Source organism: Sinocyclocheilus rhinocerous, unplaced genomic scaffold (genome assembly GCF_001515625.1).
Source record: "Sinocyclocheilus rhinocerous isolate Xijiao unplaced genomic scaffold, SAMN03320098_v1.1 scaffold1763, whole genome shotgun sequence".
Classification (NCBI taxonomy): Eukaryota; Metazoa; Chordata; class Actinopteri; order Cypriniformes; family Cyprinidae; genus Sinocyclocheilus; species Sinocyclocheilus rhinocerous.
Genome location: NW_015640500.1, coordinates 215,184 through 238,780, shown reverse-complemented (window position 1 = coordinate 238,780; position 23,597 = coordinate 215,184). Strand labels below are relative to the sequence as shown.

Genomic DNA, 23,597 nt, shown 5'->3' with positions numbered 1-23,597 from the left:
TGTCTATTAAACCTTTGAAATCACAATCACATTGGAATATTTAAACCTGCTTTTGCGCAGCCGCTGATCCAGAGAGAGCAGCGCTCATCATGTAAAGCTTTGTTTGAAACAGCTTCACAAACAGTCTACTTACACAGTAGGCTACATTTCTGTGTTGCAAACATTAAATAATAACGAAAGTATTGATAAAAGTTTAAAGTCCGGATGTAGACTCTGATGTTGCGGGAGCCGCGATCAAAATGGGTCTTTGAAAGTAATGATAGACTACGCTGCAAATAATGATCGTATATGTTACATTATTCCAGTAGGTGGCGAACAGTGAGTGTTAAATGTATATTTGATGTCTGAATCATTCATTCAAGAGATTCAAAACGAAACAAGTTTTCATTTATCTTCATTTATTTAAAATGTTTTTTTTTACATAATTAGGCTAATTCGTTTAAATTAATAAATATTTTTAAATAGACTCATTTACTATAACATTAATAAAACATTTTGTCAGAAACTCAAGTAAATTACATATTTCGTTTGGTTGTCTGTTTGGTTTTCAGAATCGTGGGAGAATCATAGCTTAAAAATACATAGGCTAATATGTGGCAGCTAACTAATACCATTAGTAGGTAATATATTTATTATTTTGTAGGTAATATTACTACTGTTTCTAATACTAAAATTAGTTCTGAAACCCAATTCCAATTTATTTCTGTGAGATGTTTTATTTGAGAAACTTGTTCTATCCTTCTTTAAAATAAATGGCGCTTGGTTTGATATTTTGTTCATGCAAAGACATTCGCATATTCCTAAATGTGACTTATGGTTTTGGTTAATGTTGTGTGAAATATCATCAAATCATGGGGTTTCAACCACAAATGGAGTCAGATGGGTTCACCCCTGACAGTCTATGTCTGGGAACCACTGCGGAAGACAAGAGGGTCAACAAATCTTGCAGAGCACTCGGAAAAAACTGCTGAAGGAATGACAAACTACACACCATCATTCAGCATATTACCATAATTCACAGAACAAGCAGAACTATCCAAACACAACAAAGGAAATGGGAAAGGAAATATACCACATTCTTATCCCAGGGAGGATCATTCTTATGGAGGGAGAATAACAAGACACCACAAATCTTTTGAGAAAAGCATGGGAACAAATCAGAGAAGTCTCTCAGAACAAGAAGCTGTCAAGTTTACGGTAATTTCCATAGCATGTTCAAGGGAATCGGGTATGATGCAGAACAACTCCTCTTAACCCTTTATTACATGCATTATGAAAGCAATGTTGCACTAAAACAGTTTGATTCAGTTTTCTGGCATAAAAAAGACCTGGTTACTTAAATTAATAATACAAATAATAATGATAAAATAATACTATAAATTCATATTTTTATCTATTTATTTCATTTTTATTGATGTCAGAACACATTGTAAAAAATGATAATGAAGATTTTCTAATTCGAAGCTGTCCATAAAAACAAAGATTATTTGAGTATGTTTTACAAGAAAATACAGTTTCAGTCTTTCTACTTCAAAATTTCACATTTAATTCAATGTGTTACTTGACATTTCTTTGTAATTGTGAAAATTACAAGAAATTTCTAAGCGATATTTGTTTCTACACCTTTTTTTTTCATTGAAATATGTTAAAAACAGATGTGCTGTGGTGATGTTTGTTACTATTTAGTGTTTTTGTAGAGAATAAAATCAAAAGGGTCTTTTACCCAGGGGGGCCTTTGGTCCTGTTTTGCTCTCCTACAGTATGCAACATCTGTAACCATTATGTAGAAAACGGTCATAGTTGTTAGTGTTAAGACAACAAAACCAGCGTGACAAAAACCAGAAGACATTTGTTTCTCAGGTTCTTTTTCTACTCTTTATGTGACAAGTTGGATCCGAGGGTGTCTGAGAATATTTGTTTTCCTGCACGGCAATAAGCTTTTCTCTCTAGTTGCAGTTTCAGTTGTATTTTCTGCACTGAATAACTGCTTTTAAGCTGTCAAAGTTAGCCAATTAGATATTTTATCTTTTCTTTCAGATTTCAGATCTGCGTAAGATTCATTTAGTGTGAGGCTTGAAGTACCAACACATTCTGGTCTATAACAAGAACGAGATATGTGTTTTAAACACTAGGTTAGAATCTATAAGAGAACAAGATTCACTATTTGTCAATATTTGGACTTCTATTATATCTTGATATCAAGTCCTATTTTTTTCCTCATGCTGAATTTTGAAGTAATTCTGAACAAGCATATTTGGGCTTGTTTTGCATATACATTTCTGTTCTGTTTTGTTTTATTTTATTTTGATCAAATAAAGGCAGCAAGATCATAATGGACGCTATGACCTGAGTCTTGACCCTGTGAGCCTACATGGAGAAAAATACTAGACAAGAGGTGAAGCGGAGGAGAAGAGGAGAATGTTCCTCGGGCAGTGCTCTGCTCATTGAGATGTTGAAGGTGAGAGATAACTAGTGTCATTAGAGTGTGTGTGTAGGTGACACTGGCTCTATAAGTGTGATAAAATACAGAGAACACACACACACAGTGGATCTTTCCAACCAGTCCACAGTTATCAAGGCATACTGTTTACTGCATCAATATTATGGGTGACTCCAAGAACACATCGTCTTGGGTGTGTTTGTGTGTGTATAAGAGAAAGACAAAAGGAGATATGGATACATTTGAATACTTTAATGTGTTTAATGTCAAATGTATTTGCAACTGTACATACAGCTGGCCTAAAAAAGTATATAAATACTTTGAAAATATCAAAGAAAGTGGCATCTACAAGCAAATGCTGTTTTTTTTTTGTTTTGTTTTTTATTATGTTAACCTTTTTTTTTTCATTTTTGAAATGATTTGTTTTGCAATGATGGGGTTTTATCATTTAAAACCCAACATTTACAATTCAGCCTAACAACCTTATTTTTGTGAAATCTGTGTGTGTGTGTGTGTGTGTGTGTGTGTGTGTGTGTGTGTGTGTGTGTGTAGGTAGGGCAATAGAATATACGGTCTGTACAGTATAAAAACCATTACGCCTATGGGATGTCCCCACTTTTCACAAAAACAAACCTGTGTGTGTGTGTGTGTGTGTGTGTGTGTGTGTGTGTGTGTGTGTGTGTGTGTGTGTGCAAAAATCATTCTGTAAAATAACTGATAATTTGATATTTGATATACTTTGATAATTTGATATACTTTTTGATTTTGCTTTTTAATGCAATGACATTATGATATTAAGTACTTTTCAAGTACTTTGGGGTATGTATGTGCCGATTTAGATGTGTGTCTGCAGGCATTTTAACAGTATATGGACAGTATAGGAGTGTGTGTAGAGGTGTGTCAGATTTCTGCAGGTGTACACAGAGTTTATAATCTCTGCACACTTTTGTGAGGGTCTGTGGCAGAGAATATTGCTTGAACAGTTGGGTCAGTTATTGAACATTTAAGGTAAGTGCAATTAGTATTACTATTATTGCCTTTTAACTGTAATTTAGATGTGTTTTGATTTACATCTATTTTAATTTTATTTTTAAACTGTGTTTTACTGTTATAAGTAGTATATATAGTAAGATTTTAAAAATTCTATTCAAAATAGAAAATGCTATTAAATATGAAAATGTTCTATTTCCATTTTAAATAAAATTTCCATTGGATGTTGAACAGAATTACTTTTTTTAAAAATCCTAAGTACATTAGATACCCAAATACAAAACTAAACTTATAATTGCTATATAACCATGCAAATAGCATAAATGATGACTCATAAAAGACTGTGTATGCATACTTTTGAGCACAAAAACAATAACACAGATTACTGCATGAGCACAAATTATTATTCTCGTTCGATTTACTTTATTTACACAATTCTCATGTACAAGGGTCAACACAAACTAACCTCAAACAGACACACACACACACACACACACATACCAGATTTAGTGGCTAAATGTATCTCTCAAGAGGTACAACAACAACATAATGTTAAGCCTTTAACAACAAAAGTCAGGTTAATTACTGTACTTTTTAAATTATTGAATAATAACTTTATAGTAGTTTGCAGCATTGCTAGATCAAAATATTGTTTGCATGTTAATACTATTATGCTCTCTTACAATAATGAAGAAACACAAAATACCTTTGGTTTATTGTTGGGTTTTGATTTAATTTGTTTATAAATATTATTTATAGGTTATCTATTTCATAGGTCATAGTTTCATTGATTATTTTTATATGCAGTTTCTAAGATATAAAATGTATTTCACACACATACAATTTTAAAAAATAAGATTTTTTTAAAAGGTTTTAAATAATTAAATGATTAAATTGTCAACTGTATTGCTTTCCAGCTGTTCTGAATGTAAACTTCAGCACCAATAATAAAGGACACTGGTAAGCAAACATACCTATATACATCCATATTTCAATTTCGAACAGTTTATCATGATTCTAATATGACTGTCTGTGAAGTTACTTATGACAGATGACAGACAAGCACACAGAAATGCTCACTGATAAGTTTCCAAATTTGCACTCTGGCATGTGCCACAAACACTCCTGATGTTTGGAGGGTAAACATGAGCTTTAATTTATCAGTCATCACTGGACAGGAAACACACACACATACAGTCACACCAAAGGTCCAGCCATCATGTTTAAAATGTCTACATCTCTGCTTTGAATTATAACAGCCAGTAGAACAAGAAGGACACTAAGTTATTGCATGACATCTCAAAGTTGTAACATGCAGTGGTTACCTCCAGAATCAATTTTTACTTGATCTGACCCCCCAAAAATTACTTGAACAGGTCTGTAGCAAAATGTTAAAATTAAGACCTTAATAAAATCAATTAATTTACAAGTTACCACATGAATCACATTTGGTATCACTCTCTTTTAATGCCAATGTAATTACACGTTATATGTACTTACTATAGTAACAAGCAACTAACCCTAAACCAATCCTTAACCATAACCTTAAAGTCAAAGTTAAAAAAATGCTGGGTTAAATATAACCCAGCGCTGGGTTAAAAAGGGACGAACCCAGCAGTTGGGTTGTTTTGAACCCAACCGCTGGGTCAAAGCAACCCAATAGCTGGGTTTGTCCCTTTTTAACCCAGCATTTTTTAGAGTGTATGATAGTTAGTAGAGAAAGGAATAGTAATAGTTTATTGTTATTTGTGATTAGGCTTACATGGAGATGAACGAGTCTGTGAAGAACCCAAACCAGCAGAGCTATTGGCAGGAGATGGGCAGATGGGTGAGCTATGAAGAGACCTATGATGTTGAGGCGGGCCGCTGGGTCCCGTCCCACATCTCCTACCTCACCTTCAAGAGCCTGGTGCAGATACGCAGGACAATGAACACGGGTGAGGCAGTGACTGTGAGGTCATTATGGGGTCAAACTTCAGCTCAGACTTGCTTTCAGTAGACTGAAAACACTGTGTGTAGAAGCACTACCAGACATTATATAACATTATATACCTCTGTACATTACAGTACATAATGCTTAATAGATCTATAGGTATTTATATATTCTAGTTATTATACAGTATTAGATTCAAATATTTTGGGTTGGTGAGATTTCTTTAATGTTTTGAGTCTCCTATGCTCACCACAGCTACATTTATTTGAATAAAGTGAAAACAGTAATATTGTGAAAAAAATATTCCAATTTAAAACTGTTTTCTATTTGAATATATTTAAAAATGTAATTTATTCCTGTAATGCTGTTTTTTTTTTAGCATTATTAATCCAGTCTGCAGTGTCACATGATCCTTTAGAAATCATTCTAATATGATGCTCAAGAAACTCTTATTATTATTATTAATATTATTATCAATGTAGAAAACAGTTGTGCTGCTTAATATTTTTGTGGAAATCTTGGTACCTTTTTTCAGGATTTGTTGATAGGACAGGAAGTTCAAAAGATCAGGATTTTCTGACCCCAAACTTTTACATGGTAGACTATCTTCATAAAATTATTTATAGATTAAGCACATTTTTAATTTACCTGACGTTTTTACAGTAGCTTTCAGTAATTTGCAACAACTACTGTACTAATCTGTTATGTATTATGTAGGTATATGTGTGTAATGACTTATTAATGAAAGTTATTATCAAGTGTCCCCAACGAAGCTGCTCTGAAATCCTAGTCCCAGTCCTTTCCTGACATCAGTTCAGAGGGTTATTAGCAAGTGTGGAATATGAGCAAGAATGTAACTTCACTACACATGCTCAGATGAGATGGTAATAGATAGTCAGTGTCACGAAAAACCAGCTCAACCTGTGCTCTTCAGCTGTGTCCTTAGTGTTTATGTCTACTGTAATAGAGCTCAGGCTCAGTCAGAGTCCTCTTCCTCTCTTTTGCCTTCCTCTCTCTTTATTATTGTCTCTTTCTTTCTTTCCTTCTTTCTTTTTTCCCTTGGATCAGGTGTGATGATGCTGGACAGAGAGGAGAAGACGCTCTCCAGTATAATTGAGAAGATTGTGGATGCCCTGGTTAGCAAAAAGGAGATTCAGCCAGGGGACAGAGATAAAGTTCTTCAAGCATTAATGCACAAACAGAGGTACTACACACACCACACCCTTTGACATAAAAAATCAAGGTGGACATAATTTTCCCTCATTGAAAAGTTTCACACCCTTGTGTACTGAGCGAAAGCAGTGTTGATTTAACCGTTGCACATGCAGATCTTTAAAACTCACATTTAAAACTCTGAATTTCCCCTACATGAGACAATATATCGATATAGCTTTATATCGATATACAAATGTTGCAAACGCATCTGCTGCGGGATGAACATTATTTTAAGCCATTCAAACTAACTCATAAGCCTACAGTTTAAAGCGGATTGCCTTCCTGTCAGAAGTGTGTGCTGTTTAATGCATTTGAGACTTGTAATGTAAATGTTAGAAAGTAACTGAAAGTATAGTAAGCAAGCCAGCACACATGCCAGCAAGCAGACGGAGCACACTAATTTTGACTACATTTTGTAAAATATTTTGCATCCAAAAGTGGAAGCACTTAAGATCTCTTCTCCCATTTACAACAGCACCATAAACTGTAGTATAAAGAGTGTTGTTTGTGCTGCAGCCTGTTGCAGTAATTTAAAGTCAGAAGACAATTTTGTGTTGTTACATTGTAACATTACCAAAAATTACTGTCCCTCTATATACGAGGTGTCTTTACATACATTTTTTTAAAAATCCAGTACCATGCTCTTCTCTTTTTTTTTTCCCCCAGACTTTTTACTGTTGAAAACAGTAGTCATCCTGAAGCCAGTTTACATTTAAAAGCTTTAACAAACTTTATTCCTTTCTTTCTCTCCAGCCAGTCTGTAGAGACCCAGCCTCTGACTTCAGGTGTGGAAATGGAGAAATTCTCTGTCACAGAGAAAGTGAGCACAACTTTTCTTGTTTTAACTGTTCTGAGCATACCTATCTCTATCATTGATTTTCTTGGTTTTGGAGACAATAACGTCTCCACATTTTTTGACTATGTTGTTTTATTCTCAACTACAGAGGGACGCAACTGATACTGCAGAGGCCTCGATGGTGCTTGTAGGTGAGAATAACATCAATTTCAGATGAGTATTTTAAAGACAATAATGTGTTTAACATTTTGTAAGTCATTCATTCATTCATGTATGTCATTTACATTGAAAATTTAGATTTTCATGCACGTCTGTTAGCAAACATTGAATGTATTTTTTACACTATAATTGTGCTGGTGTATGTGTAAGGTGCTCTGGAGTTCCTTGAGAGGCCTACCATAGCATTTGTGCGTCTACGGGATGCGGTGGTGCTGGAGTCGGCCCTGGAAGCTTCCGTGCCTGTGCGGTTCATCTTCATCCTGATTGGCCCAACCACAACTGGCATGGACTATCATGAGTGTGGCCGAACAATGGCAGCACTACTAGCTGACAAAGTAAGAGAACTGACAGGAAGTCAGGCATCATTGCACCAGTAACCTATTTAGATTTAGCATGACTTTTCTATTAATTAAAAAGAGATCTATGTAAATGGCTCCCTTAAATATGCCACTTAGGTGTACTTTAAAGAGATGAATATGTTTCTTAACACACGACAAATTACATACAACCTGATCATTATAATTATTATTATATTAGTAGAGGAACTCAATCTGACATTACAAAAATATGACAACAAAATCTACAACAACAATGTAAAAAAGTGGAACGGTCAAATAATGCAACCATATTAATTACTCATGCCCTATTACATGCTACGAATAAGGAAAATGTGAACCACAAAAGAATTCAGCCTAACTAAAGATGAAAGAAATGAATGATAAACACTACATTTTCTTTCTTTCTTTCTTTCTTTTTTTAATATTTCAAGTTTAAGCTGTTTCTCTCTTGTTTTTCCTACACGCAGGTGTTTAACCAGGCAGCTTTCCAGGCTCAGAGTGACAGGGAGCTGACCGATGCTGTGGGAGACTTCATGGACTGCTGCATTGTGATTCCACCCACTGAGATTCAGGATGAGTCCATGCTAACATCACTCATCCCCTTCCAGAAGAAACTACTGCAAGAGAAACTCCGCCCATCTGACCCCAAACTCCGCCTGGATGTCAAACCTCGCAAGCGTAAGGACACATACACGCACTACGAAACATGCTTAATCTAAGTACACAATAACTGTTTATGTGCACATACTTGCAGCAGTTCTTCTACTGCACATGCAATAGATCAGTATTTTTGGTTAACAATTTAACAGAAATTTAAGAACTCAAGTGCTTCCTTGCAAACACACATTCCATGAAGATAAATGTATTCATTGCGTAAGAGTAATATATATATATATATAATGTGTGTGTGTGTGTGTGTGTGTGTGTGTGTGTGTACAATATATACCACACCTAACAATTTAATTGGCTCTGGCAGATGACTGAATGGAACAAAACTTCAAAAGTCATTTTTGGCATGACTGCAGATGGTACATTTTAAATTTTGTGTAAATTGGAACTATAGGCTAGGACTGTCACAGATATGGACTTCTTTTGTTGTGTTTTCAGTTAGTTTCTGTCTTCATACCTGTTCAGTTCAGTTTCCTTGTCTGCCCTTCGTTAGTCACCCTACTTAAGTTCCCTTCTCAGTTCCAGTCTTTGTCCGGTATTTGTTGTTGTTTTGCTGTGTGTTCCCTTTTATATCTATGGATTATCATCTTCTTGGACTCTAATTAAACTCTTGTGTGGATTACCTTTGTCTTCGTGTGCCTTTCATCTACACGATCGTGACAAGGACAAGTTTGAAAAAGTAGATTTCAGTAAAATAATAATAAATATTTCCCATGCAAAAACTGAAAAGCATTCAGGAGTATTAAATACATAAAATGAAATACTGATTAAATTATTGATCATAGCCAGGCACTGTATACACTAACAGTACAAAAATTTAATGAAAATGTAAATTAACTTTGTGTACAAATCTAAATTATCTCATTTTATTACACAGAATGAAAACTTCATAGAATATTTTATTCTGCAACATTCAAATATTTTTGTATGAAGACACTACACTATAAAACTCCCAGGAAGCCGATTTCCCAATTTTTTGGCTGTGCTAGTTTCTTAATGGAAGCAAGACAATAAAATACTCATATTGATATTCTGTGAAATAAGTGGGAAAATGTAGAGTCGAGTGGTCATTATCACAAAATAAACCCCTTCAGGTTGACCCTCCACTGTTGGGGTGTATTTTAGGAAAAATCTCACTGGACACAAAGCAAAGCACATGTAATGCTAATCTGTCTTCCCACAGCTTCAAAATCCTCAGGACCCCCTCCAGAAGATCCACTAGCACGTACTGGTGTTCTATTCGGTGGCATGATTAGAGACATGAAGAGACGGTATCAATACTACGTCAGTGACATCACTGATGCTCTGAACGCTCAGGTCGTCGCTGCAATTATCTTCATCTACTTTGCTGCTCTCTCACCAGCCATCACCTTTGGAGGTCTCCTTGGTAAGAAGGCTTTGTTCACGCTGCACACCTATCTATCCCATTTGTTTGCCAAATCCGATCTTTAGGACTGAGCGTTCATACTTGTCAGTGTGGAAAGAAAAGACTTTCAGAGAATTTACTGTACTGTACACATTTTCTCACTCATTCAGTGTTCACTAGTGAATGCCACACAGTCCACTATATTGGGAAAGAATGAATGAGCATTTTTTTTTTATGTTACATGGACCGAGAATCCCAAATTATGCAAAAAAAACGATTTCAAATCTGATAGGACTTTTGAGACTAAGATGCATTTTCAAAAATCAGATTTTAATCTTGGATTGAAGTTCAGTCCTAATGAATCTAGAAAAAAAAAAAAAAGTATTTTAATTTAGTAAATTGGAATTTTAGAAATTCAAATGACATTTAACAAAATTCATTTTTTTTGTGGCCTTTTTTTAATCAGTAAATATTTGTTCTAAGAGTTTTAGAAGTGAAATTAGTTGTTCTACAATTTAAAAATTCAAAACCCAGAAATTCAGATTGATACAAAAATGAATTTAACTAAATTTTTTTTTTTTTTTTATAATTTTAGAAATAAATACAACTTGACCAAAAATGTTGGGGAAAAAAATACAAAGCTGTTTAAAAATACAAATCTATAAAATATGCCAGAAAAACAACTAAATTTTGTTTAATGTCTAGAATTCAAATGTAATTATTTAATTCTTTTATATAAATTTCAAATACAGTATATAAAATATGGCAAAAAAATAATTTAATTTTGTTAAATGACAAATTCAAATTACAAAATTTAAATCTTTTTGTCACTTTTCAAGCTCCATAAGTCTTCATGTGGTTTTCAGCAGATCCTTTACACCAAACATCAGTGAACAACTCAAATCAAGTCTCACCTTATATCAAAACTCACCTTATTGTTTGGCTCTCTTACGCTTTTCTCCACAGCTGATAAGGTGGATAACATGATGGGTGTTTCAGAGCTGATGATCTCCACTTCTGTGCTGGGCATTATCTTCTGCCTGATTGCTGCCCAACCTGTACTAGTTATCGGCTTTTCTGGGCCACTGCTGGTGTTTGAAGAAGCCTTTTTTAATGTGAGTGTTTCTCTCTTTTTACAACATCTATTTGAATACAGCATCATTCTTGCGTAATTGCTGGTCAGTTCATTTAAATTCTCCCATCATGCTTTTCCTCCTGGCTGTAGTTCTGTAAGTCTCAAGACATTGAGTACATCGTAGGCCGAGTGTGGGTTGGCGCTTGGCTGGTGGTCATCGTTGTGGTCATTGTTGCCTTTGAAGGAAGTTTCCTGGTCCGCTTCATTTCCCGCTTCACTCAAGAGATCTTCTCCATCCTCATCTCCCTCATCTTCATCTACGAGACCTTTGCCAAACTTGGCAGGGTGCACACTTTTTTATTTGCCAATTTAACGTGCATTCTTTTGCATCTTTAACATGCAACCATTCCTGTACTTTTGTATCTTTTGGCTTCATACGTTTGCTACATTTCATTTTTTTCAGGAATTTAGTTAACTAGAGACAGATAACATATCACATGCAAAAGGCAACCAACCTAGACAATATAATTTAATTTACTTTATCAAAATGTATGTCTGCCAAGTTTTCAATAGTAATCCCTTTAATACAATATTACAGTAATTGACGGTGCTTGCTAAGGCAAATTACCAGCCTTAAATTCTGTGGCTTGTTGAGATGTGTGAGATTACTTGTCTAAGCTGGACCAGCAAGTGGGCTCTTCTGCCTTGGGCTTGTAATAACAACCTAGCGATTTCTAACCACCCAGAACTCTATAGCAACTACTTAGCAATGCCCAGCAACCAAGCAGAACAAGCAAGACAACATGCTTACAACCACTCAAAATACCTTAGCAGCAGTGAGTAGCAACCACCCAAAAGACCCTAGCAACTGCTCAGCCACATGCTAACAACCACTCAGAACACCATAGCAACTGTCTATGGCCAGTTGCCCTAGTTACAATGCCCTAGCATCCACACAATACAACGAGCCAATGAGTTTGCATTGTCAAGCATGACTCACTTTATTTTCTTCACAAAATTATCATATGAAAAATTTCACAGATTTGTTTCCTAAACTTCAGTAGCTAATAGTAGCAAAGAGACTCCTTTTATAACTTTATGTATTTTAAATTTCTTGAGCATGCTACTGGTCAAAAGTTTGGAATCAGTAGGATTTTTTAATGTTTTTCTTATTTATTTACATTTTTCTTTTATGCTCACCAAGGCTATATTTATTTGTTCAAAAGTACAGTAAAAATGTGAAATAATATTACAATTTAAAATAACTGCTTTCTGTTTATATATATATATCAAAATGTAATTTATTTTTGTGATGGCAAAGCTGAATTTTCAGCAGCCATTACTTCAGTCTTCAGTGTCACATGATCCTTCGGAAATCATTCAAATATGCTGGTTTGCTGTACAGTTATTATCAATTATTATTATTGGTGCTCATTTATTAACAATGGTTCTTATTATTATTATTAATGTTGAAAACAGTTTTTGCTTAATATTTATGTGGAAACCATGATACATCTTTTCCAGGATACTCTGATAAATAGAAACTTCAAAAGAGCAGCATTTATTTGAAACTGAAATCATTTTGTAAAAGTATAAATGTCTTTACTGTCACTTTTGATCAATTTAATGCGTCCTTGTTGAATAAAAGTATTAATTTCTTACTTACCCTAAACTTTTGAATGGTAGTGTATCACAGTTTCCAAAAAAATATTACACAGCAAAAAAAACTACTTTCAATAATGATAATAATAAATGTTTCTTGAGCACCAAATCAGCATATTAAAATGATTTCTGAAGAACCATGTAACTTTTAATATGTACTCAAATAAAGAACAGTTATTTAAAATTTTAATAATATTTCACTGTGTTTTTAATTAAATAAAGCAGCCTTGGTTTCTTTAAAATAAAAAATAAAAAATCTGAATTATTCCAAACTTTTGACCGGTAGTGTAGTTGTAATTATACTAATTCAAAACATTAATTTCATCCTTCATTCCAGGTTTTCAAAGAACACCCTCTTATCCTGAATTACAAGCATTTAAACAGTACAGCTGAGGATCCTTGGCACTCAGAAGTCAACTATCAGAGATTCCTGGACAATGCTACAGGCAATGTGTCTGTCCTGAGGTCCGTTCAACACCGGTCTTATCCCAACACAGCTCTTCTGTCCATGTGTCTCATGTTTGGCTGCTTCTCTATTGCATACTACCTACGCATGTTCAAGAATGGCAAATTCCTACCAGGCAAGGTAACTAGATTTTGAATAGTTGGAAATTTGACAAATGTGCTTTATCGCAGTCTTCAATGAGTGGGTTCCATTAATGTAAAGAACTGAATGTTTGATGCATAGATTCGACGTTTGCTCGGTGACTTTGGAGTTCCCATTGCAATTTTCCTCACGGTTGCTGTCGATATCAATATTGAGGATACATACACTCAGGTATGCTTGTAAATGTTTAATTATAATAGAATTCAACATTGGAAATTCTTATTTTAATTTTAGATGAGAATTAGATTTTTTTTTTGATGATGATGATGATGATGGGTAATGGCTGCCTTTATAGACAGTTGACACTTGTAGGATGCCAAAGCAGATCTAATCCTATAAAGTTACTGTCTTGACCTCTTTGGCCTTTGACTTGTGTCACAGAAACTGGTTGTGCCTAAGGGTCTTCAGGTGTCCAACCCTAAGATGCGGGGATGGTTAATCAACCCTATGGGTGAACACAAACCCTTCCCCATATGGCTGATGTTCGCATCTATTGTCCCAGCGATGTTAGTCTTCATCCTCATCTTCCTAGAGTCTCAGATTACCACGTGAGTGATGTTTTCAGAAGGAAGATGATTTGACAGAACTGACAGGATCAGACAGGAGAATTTTCTGTTCTTTATTGTTATTGATGTTACTATGAAGAATCTTTAACAGCCATGGAATCATCCCATTGCACATAATATTCTTTATAGTGGAAAAAATGTTTGTTTGTTTTTTTGAGAATCACAAAAAGGATTTTTGTGGAACCCAAAATGGTTCTTTTATTCCATCGCTACAAAAACACCCTTTTGGAACTTTTATTTTTAAGAGCACAACATAACAAAATTAGCCAATCAGAATATATTTATTATATTTTAAATAAAATGTACAGTTATGTGGAGTACATGGAAGTTTGTAAAAATAAAAAAAGGTAACTGTGACTTTTTATCTTTTCTGAGAATAAAAGACAGAATTGTAAGATATAAACTCGCAATTTTGAGAAAAAAAAAAAAAGTAATTTAATTTTTTTATTCTGTAGTGGGGAAAAACAGAATTGTGAGATGTATAAACAGAATTATGAGAAAAAAGTTTTTCATTTATATCTCACAAGTATTGGTTTTTTTTTTATTGCGAGTTTATATCTTGCAATTCTTTTATTGTGAGAGAAAAAGTTGCGATTACCTTTTTTATTCTTTTATCCCATGGCAGAAACAGGCTCCATAGGAGTAGGATGACACAGTGTAGCAGAAACTGAAACAAAAAATCCTCTTTGAATAATGATTTGATTTATTGATAATGATTTAATTAATAAACAAATCTTTTCACTTGCCTCTTGTTTTTTTGTTTTTTTTCAAGACTAATTGTGAGTAAACCAGAGAGAAAAATGGTCAAGGGTTCTGGCTTCCACATGGATCTTCTCATCCTGGTGAGCATGGGAGGTCTGAGTGCCATATTTGGCATTCCTTGGTTAAGTGCTGCAACTGTACGATCCGTATCTCACGCCAATGCTCTGACTGTTATGAGCAAAGGCCCAAAACCAGAGATTGAGAAGGTTCTGGAACAGAGAGTCAGTGGAGTAGTGGTGGCTTTGCTTGTTGGTATGTTGACAAACTTCTAAACTTCTAAACAGGGTTCTCACAATACTACACTTCCTAAAGGTACATCATCTTTGTCTGTTTGTTTGCAGGTCTGTCCATTCTCATGGAGCCCATTCTAAAAATGATTCCTATTACAGCTCTCTTTGGAATCTTCCTCTACATGGGAGTCACATCCCTCAGTGGGATTCAGCTTTGGGATCGAACGCTGCTCCTCCTTATTCCCAAAAAGTATCACCCCAATAAACCCTATACTACAAAAGTATGTGCCTCTCAGATGTTCTCACATCTTCCATTACTCTGTTGGAGTGTTTTGCATTTCGGTTTTTCCTTCTTGTAAATGTTACATTCTCAAGGTTGGTTGTCTTTTGCATGTGAAACCAATTGATCCTGGTCTCTGTCTCCCTCTGCAGGTCAGCACCAGTAGGATGCATGTGTTCACTGCGATCCAGATCGTGTGTCTGGCAATCCTGTGGATGGTGAAATCTAGCCCTGTGTCCTTGGCTCTACCGTTTGTCCTGATCATCACCATCCCTCTGCGCATGTTCATGACTGGACGACTTTTCACTGAGCAAGAGATTAAATATGTAAGTGGCGCACTGACTGAGACAAAAAAAGTTAATTGCAAGCTGGAAACAAAGTGCATTGAACTTAAACCATTGCATTTTCTTGATATTCAAGTTTTGCTAAATCTTGATTGTTTAAGAACAGTAACAGTAGGCCCAATGTTTTAATATTTAATATTTCCCCAAAAAAATGAAAATGATTTACCCAACACTATGGTATTCTGTTCTAGAGAATTAAAACATTTATACTTTTAAGAATCTACATGCAGGTCTTTTCATCCAGTTCATACAGTTCATAGCAACCACAGTTCCAAAAAAGACAAGCAAAAAAAAAAAGCTACTGTAGCAGTAGTCCATAAGACTTCACACCAGACATCACAAATTTCTGAAGGCTGTAATTCCTTATAATTTGACCTCCTGATCTTTATGCACCAAGAGCTTGTAACACTCCAAAGAGAAAGAAAAAATTTAAATCGCATCATATGACCCCTTTAAACAGGTAAAAGGGCATCACTACTGCATATAGTCAGAGTGCACTTGACTAGAGAGGAGCATTGGTGATCTTAAGTATATGGGTTAAGTATGCAACACCAGAAGAATGTATTAAATTATTTAATAATTTTAATGGATTTCAAGGAATAAAGAAAAGGAAAAAAAGAACAAGATTTCTGTCAGGACTGCTATCGTCAAAAATGATTGACACTTAGCATACAGTTTGGATTAGCAGTGTGGTTCTGTTCTGGGCAAAAACTCCATCCGTGCAGCCTGTCATGAATGAGCAGGGAGAGCAGCAATAACCCCCTTAAGGTAAACAGAACTGAACCAAAATGTAGCAGATATCATTAATGTTCTTAATGACATTTTAGTGCAACAACATTATTCAAGATAAAAGAAGTCTGATTCGGGAAAATAAGGAATATCAGAAAGCCAATCCTGACTGTGACAAAAGGAGGAGCTGGGGATGGAGGAGGGTACTTTGCTCCTGAGCAAGCGATAAAGCTGCTGAATAATACTGAATAGACGTTAGGAATGTAGTGAAAGGCGTTGTATTCCTATAGGTAGACGTGGATCAGAGCGTCAGCTTATGCAAGCTTGACTCATGTGACCTCCCAGAACTAACACTACACTTTTTTTTTGTAAAGTAATCAATTTAAGCTATTTACTAACAATATTTTTATGTTAAAACATGCACACATTTACTCTTATTCAAATGCCTAATATGTAGAAAATGCAAAACAGCAAAATGTTTTTTTGCTGTTTTGCTGAATGTTGTCCCATCACATTCAGTTATAAATTACATGAATTATGTAAATTACGATTCAAAAAGTTGAGTAGTTTGCATCCGCTTTTAATATCTTCATGTTAAATTGTTCCTATTTCAGTTTTAACATGAGATCTCTCTAGATTACTCATTAATTAATCATAAAAATGAAAGATATCTGAGCAAGTTATTTTATATTGTATATCAATGCCAAGATTTAAAATGTCAGCAGACATTGAAACAGTCAACAAAGCTGGTTAATATTAATTCTGAAACTTCTGAAACCACAGTTCCAAATCAATTCAGAGTTTAACTCAGATTCATGAATAAATTAGCCTGATTTGTGAAGAAACTTTCTGAAGCATCAAAAGATTCTTCAAAAGTTCTGGTTTGTCTTGTTTTGTCCACTGAAAAAATGAGAGCATGCAGATTTGGAAAGGCATGAGGTTGAGTAAATGATAACAGCATTTTATTTAAGAATTTTCTATAAACATATTTAAATAATTTCCTTTCTACTTTATATCTTCAATGTAGCTTGACGGTGATGATGCCAAGGCAACATTTGAAGAGGAGCCGGGAGTGGATGTGTATTCTGAAACTCAAATGCCGTTATAGATCATTTTTCTGGAACCAAATTAATTTTTCACAATCAGAGTCAGCAGAATTAGAGTGCAGCCAGCATATGAAAATTTTGACAAAATGATACCCAACTTCAATCCCATTTTAATGCAACTGTGACAAATTCATTTTATTGATGTGTGTGTGTGTGTTGGGATTTTCTGTTAATTATTGTTATAATGGTCAATTACAGTTCTTACTAGATGACATGTCATCATGACATGCAAAATTTGGATGTACATACAAGTGCCTTTTATGAGGTCTTTAAAATCAGATAGGACCAGCACCTCACAAAGGTAAGATATTGTTCTTCATTACAAAGAAATATTTTTAAAAAAATACTTTGTCTTGTTGGAGGAGTAGATTTGCTTTGTCCCTCTTATAAAGATGTACCAGTCTAGACATCATTGGGTGACTTAAACCTGAAGAATGCATTTCCTATGGAATGTATGTATTTTATGCTGTCAGATAGCTCTACATCAAACAACATGTTCAATCGTATTTCCTTTCCATGTTACAAGCAAATAAGACAAACAGCCAAAGTGACACTTCATACATGTGAAATATTTAATATATATAATATATATATATATATATATATATAATAAATTCTGTAAAAATATGTCTGATAGTTTGTTGTTTTCCTGTATTGTCACCATCATAAAATGTTGTAACATATTGGAGCCTACCATTTCAGATGCGGTTCATCATTCCCGATGACAGACCAATGAATTTTTATTGAAAATACCACAATGTTGCGCAGCTTATTTATATGCCATATATGGTTGTAAAAACCATAGGAGCCTATGGCAGGGTTCTCTGACGATCGATAACATTTATAAGAGCTTTAAATCAGCATCTTTACATGTATGGCAGCCATTCCATTGTGATCACCTCATCCATATCTTATTTAATGAGGAAAAGTACATCACTACCCTCTTGCAACAAGACCAGCTGGATGGCAAGGACAGTGCTAGTAGTACCTCAAAAGTAATTGGAATCAAATAATAACTATTGACCATGCCAAAAGAGTTGAAAAGAAAAGTTGTGAGTGAGCAAAAGAAGGGTTCAGATCTGGCTTTCCTGGCAGAGGGATACAGTGAGCATCAGGCTGCTTCCATCGTTAAAATTTCAAAGACAGAGGTTCATAAGAACAAGGTCAAGCTGCAGAGATTGGGGACAACAAAGCTACAGACCGGCAGAGGGCGAAAACGACTTTACACTGACCGGGATGACCGCCAACTCATTCAAATGTCACTTAACAACCAAACGACGACATCAAGTGACCTACAAAAAGAATGGCAAACGGCAGCTGGGGTGAAGTGCACAGTGAGGACGGTTCTGACGTCAAAGTACAAAGCTAGAAAAGAAGACATCAATGAGAAGTAAAGAAGAGCCAGGCTGAGGTTTGCAAAAGACCATAAGGATTGGACCAGTCCAGTTTAAATGTGAGAGAGACCTGGAGAGGCCTACAAGTCAAAGTGTCTCACACCCACAGGGTTATTCCACCCAATTTTGTTTTCTGAACTCTTCCTAAGTTAAAAGATTAGTATTGTGTTGATAAAAAATAAATATGAACTTGTTTTCTTTGCATTATGTGACGTCTGAAAACACTGCATCTTTTTTGTTATTTTGACCAGTTGTCATTTTCTGCAAATAAATGCTCTAAATGACAATATTTTTATTTGAAATTTGGGAGAGATGTTGTCAGTAGTTTATAGAATAAAACAAAAATGTTGATTTTACTCAAACACATACCTATAAATATTAAACCCAAAGAAACTGATCATTTTGCAGTGGTCTATTAATTTTTTTTCCAGAGCTGTATTTTCAATGTTTAAGAATAATTTTGAATCATAATATAATTTTTATTAATAATTTTTTATATTTCTGTTTTCATTTTAATGTTATTTAAAGTTTTAGTTATAGTGTTGTGTGTGTGTTTTTAAATATGTCTATATAGTTTTTTTTTTCAGATTTTTTTTTGGGGGGGGGGGTTAGTTTTAGTTAATGAGAAATGTTGCTTTGACAACTAGCTGAAATAAAATAAGTTTTATGTTTGTTTGTTTTTTTCAGTTAATGCTTATTTTATTATAAACAAATGTTTTTAATGGTTTTATTTTAGTTTCTGTCAACAATAATAACCATGATATGCAAGGACCATTATTTTAAGAATTAATACATAACAAATTTGCCTTAAGATAAAATGAGTTCCTAGTTCTGTCTGCACCCAGGGAACCATGGACCGCCTCTAATATTTGGCCAAGGCTGCTTGTTGACCTCAGTGAAGGGCTTGGAATTAGATTAGTGTGTGTCCTGTAAGGTCATGGTGGGTGGGTAGGTTTTTTGACTTGTCAATAAATAAATAAACATTAGCAAATCACTAAAAAATTAGATTTCAATCAGCGAACCAGTTCAAATCTTCATGTTTTTTTAATAAATAAACAAATCAAATAAATAAATACAAAGAAACCTTTAAAAAAAAAAGCAAATACAAAATGCTCATTAAAAAATCTAAAAATGTATACATACATGAGCAAAAATTATTAAATAAATATATAAACAAATAAGCAAGCAAACAAGAAGTAAATAAAACATAAATGCACTTCAAAGTAAAAACAAATCTCCAAATTTAATTATTTTCAATTATCTTGATTTTAAATGACAACGTAAAAAAAATTAATCCTCAGTGAATTGGCCTTAAGGTTGGCATGTTTGAGATGTTTATATGTAATTAAGTCTAAATTAAATCTGTTTATCATATAAAGTGATTGTGTCTCTTCTTGAGACTAGGATTAAACTGCTCGATTCATATGGATTACTTTTACAATGTCTTTATGAACTTTTTGAAGTGTCAAATTTTGGTGGAATGGCCTTTTAATGGAGGGACAGAAATCTTTTAGGTTTCATTTAAAATATTTTTATTTGTGTTTTTCTAAGTTTTATTGTCTAATAGTGAATCAAAATTGCGAATATTTTGCAAATTACAAATCATACACCTGAAAGTCCGTTTAGTGAAAACTTTCATCAGTTGATTTCCATTTTTCTTTTATCAGACCTGGCTAGGCGATTCAGCGGTGAGGCGTTCAGAATTAGACCAGCCAGGATCGATTGGTCAGGTCTGGGTGAAGGGAAATGGAAGTCTACAGACGGGAATAATAGATTGAAATCCGAATGTGGAACTTTGTTTTTGTCTGTGAGGAAATACTTTAAGGGAAATGTCTCTTCGGACCTTTTGTGTGCGTTACCTTTCACGCGCAAACCATTAATGGGACAAAGAACTCGCAGATTCCTATCAGATTTGATGATTGATTTGATCAGATGAGCAGCCTCAGTCAGTGCAGTGAACAGACCGACAACAGCAACAGCCTCCATTCCAGAGCTGGTGAGTGACAGTTATGTCCATATAATGCAGATCAACGGTATAAATCACGCCAAAGTAACTTATGTGTTGAAATTTTCGCAGGCGTCTTTCTTTTGAAGTATAACCTCTTACGATTCAAATTCAATTCAGTGCAGCCTGTATTGTTCCACCTTGTGAACGTCCTCGTATTAATACAGTTTTTGCATCAATTATGCTTCATAACATATCTTGTCGTTTATTTTGTTATGCCATTAAAGCATTTTAGTTGATCTGTTTCTAAGCTACTGAACGGAACCTATTATTTCAGTCTGTAGGCGAGACGGGATGTACATGTTATTGTGATCAATCGATCTGTTTGATTAAAATATATGATGTTTCTTACAGCTGTTAATATGAAACAATCTTTATCAATGCGATAGTCGAGTGTTTGCAGTCTGCAGCGTAAACGCCTAATATTCAAGGCAATGCAATGCCGTATCATTGATTCTTCAGCAGTTGCTAGTATCGTTGATAAATTCGATTATTCAAGCAAATGCAGAACTACATGGTCAGGACTTTTCCATTTTGTATGACTTTATAAAGGCAGACGGATCATATATTGCTGTCTCATGCCCTGCCTGTGTCTGTATTTGTCTTCCTTTGTTTGGGTTGTTGTTGTTTCAGCCTCTCCTCAGCCCCTGACTGCTGCACTACAGCATGTAGACAGCAGTGCTTTCTCCTGGAGCTTTTGCAAATGAAAATGGAGGACGTGTCTCTGTCCAGTATGGACAACAGTAAGATGGAGGTGAGTGGGTACGCCTTTGTTTTTCATATGTTATATTCTACATAATTAGATGTGTGTTGAATAAACAAACACATGTGGGTATTTCACCTCTGCGTCATGAAGCCTGTCTCATGGTATACATTGCACACTCATTTCATTGCTTTTCCCAGCTGATGTGTCCACTGAGCGCAATGCGAATGTGATGTGTACTCTTCTGAAGGTTACAGTGTGATTCAAGCGCATTAATACATGCATGTGTTGCGCCTTCTCCCACAGGGCTTTGCTCAAGAGATCCTGTCTGACCTGGTGGAGGACGCCTGTTTGGGGCTTTGTTTTGAGGTTCACAGGGCTGTCAAACAGGGATACTTTTTCCTGGATGATACAGACCAGGAGAGTATGAAGGACTTTGGTGAGAGTCTAGCATGTTTCTCAAAAATAAGGCATTGTACTGGCATTCTGGGACCTAATGCCCTTCACACTAAGAACGATAACTATAACAATAGCTATTAGCGTTCACATAAAGGCATGATAACATTCTGTTTATTATAAGCATGCGCTGCAATTATGTTGTATGCCACTTTAAATGCTTGAGCTCTTGAATTCATTCCAACAATATGGACTTTGCTATTCTTTAAGATTTATAATTATTTTTAAAACTATATCAGGGCTCAGTTATATATCACCTTTCTTTGCAATAGTGTAGATTTAATCACTAAACCACTCAAGGGATTTCACTGCATAAATAGTAACTGCAATTATTTATGAATGTATCTGTGTTTTGTATAATTTTAATATTTAATATTTTGCTTTCCAGCCAAGAAGAGAAAGTCAGATAAGGTATTTTTACATTCTTTGAAACAACCTGTGCACTTGGTAAGTTTGTTTTACTATTACAGATGTTCTGTTTGCTCTTAGATGGCCTCTCAGATTTGTAGCCACAGGATCTGTTGCAAACTAGTTATAGAATTAGTTTATTAAAGGATGTAGAATTCTTATCCACAATTCCTGTCAACAAAAATGTTTTGTTCATACATTAGCTGTCTAATAAGTGCTGGACTGTAGCATAGTGTACCTGCCTTTTCCATAACCATGTATTTTTGTTTCATTTTCATATCCTGACTGCAGGCTAATGTTTGTTGCCTCTTTTCTTTCTGCACAGAATCCAAATTCACCAAGAAGATCCAAATCCATGAAACATAAAAATGGTAGGTCTGTGTTTTTCTTTCTTGTGTGAAATCTGTAATGTATTCAGGTTTAAGGGCCCCGATATACTCATGGCGAAGTTCTTTTTTTATTCTTCGCTTAGGGGTAAAAAGAAGTTTGAAATACCTGAGCAGCAGCAGTATACTTTTAGCAAACGTCCCCACGCTGCTGAAAGTGGCATTTAGATGAATATGTAAATATGTACTGCATGCTTCCTCTCAATAATAAAAATAAACACACAACAGAAATGACAGCAATGGGGGGAAAAAAGCAGCATTCGAGCATCTGATCATATCGACTTGGACATGTTTACATCATGTCTGCACTTCAGCACTCCACTCAAATCACGTCATATTTATTATATAACACTTTATACAACAGATTGAAGGAATAATTCAACCAAAAATGAAACTTTTCTGAAAATTTACCCACCAGGCCATCCAAGATATACAGTGGGGAAAATATTTATTTGATCCCCTGCTGATTTTGTAAGTTTGCCTGCTTACAAAGAAATGAAGGGTCTGTAATTTTTATGGTAGGTTTATTTTAATGGATAGAGACAGAATATCAACCAAAAAATCCAGAAAAAACACATTATATAAAGGTTAGAGATTGATTTGCATTTCAATGAGTGAAATAAGTATTTCATCCCCCACCAATCAACAAGAATTCTGGCTCCCACAGATTGGTTATGTGTCCATGTGGAACACAGTTTAGTCCTGCCCTGTATCTTCCATTCCAACCTCTCCCACCACAATGGGCAAGACCAAAGAGCTGTCAAAGGATGTCCGAGACAAGATTGTATATCTGCACAAGGCTTGAATGGGCTACAAGACCATCAGCAAGAAGCTTGGTGAGAAGGAGACAACTGTTGGTGCGATTATTCGGAAATGGAAGAAATACAAAACAACCATCAATCGGCCTCGGTCTGGAGC

The 23,597-nt window shown here is 34.9% G+C and overlaps 1 protein-coding gene and 2 long non-coding RNA genes across 3 annotated transcripts in view; all 3 read left to right on the top strand.

Annotated features, from left to right (window-relative positions):
- The first annotated feature begins 5,192 nt into the window (after positions 1-5,192).
- slc4a1b (solute carrier family 4 member 1b (Diego blood group)) lies at positions 5,193-17,329 on the top strand. Its single transcript, XM_016569459.1, has 16 exons — positions 5,193-5,367; positions 6,432-6,567; positions 7,332-7,398; positions 7,523-7,565; positions 7,744-7,928; positions 8,399-8,609; positions 9,784-9,987; positions 10,912-11,081; positions 11,192-11,386; positions 13,041-13,289; positions 13,392-13,481; positions 13,692-13,858; positions 14,649-14,890; positions 14,980-15,149; positions 15,301-15,474; positions 17,249-17,329. The coding sequence occupies exons 1-16, from the start codon at positions 5,193-5,195 to the stop codon at positions 17,327-17,329; spliced, it is 2,559 nt and encodes an 852-aa protein (XP_016424945.1).
- A 3,090-nt stretch (positions 17,330-20,419) lies between these two features.
- On the top strand, positions 20,420-21,862 carry LOC107753325 (uncharacterized). Its single transcript, XR_001641455.1, has 3 exons — positions 20,420-20,717; positions 21,360-21,480; positions 21,736-21,862. It is a non-coding gene; the product is annotated as an uncharacterized LOC107753325 (long non-coding RNA).
- A 409-nt stretch (positions 21,863-22,271) lies between these two features.
- Positions 22,272-23,597, top strand: part of LOC107753324 (uncharacterized) — a 5,603-nt gene continuing 4,277 nt past the window's right edge. Inside the window, exons 1-2 of the long non-coding RNA XR_001641454.1 lie at positions 22,272-22,296; positions 22,619-22,664. This is a non-coding gene — a long non-coding RNA (uncharacterized LOC107753324). The remainder of the gene's footprint in view (positions 22,297-22,618; positions 22,665-23,597) is intronic.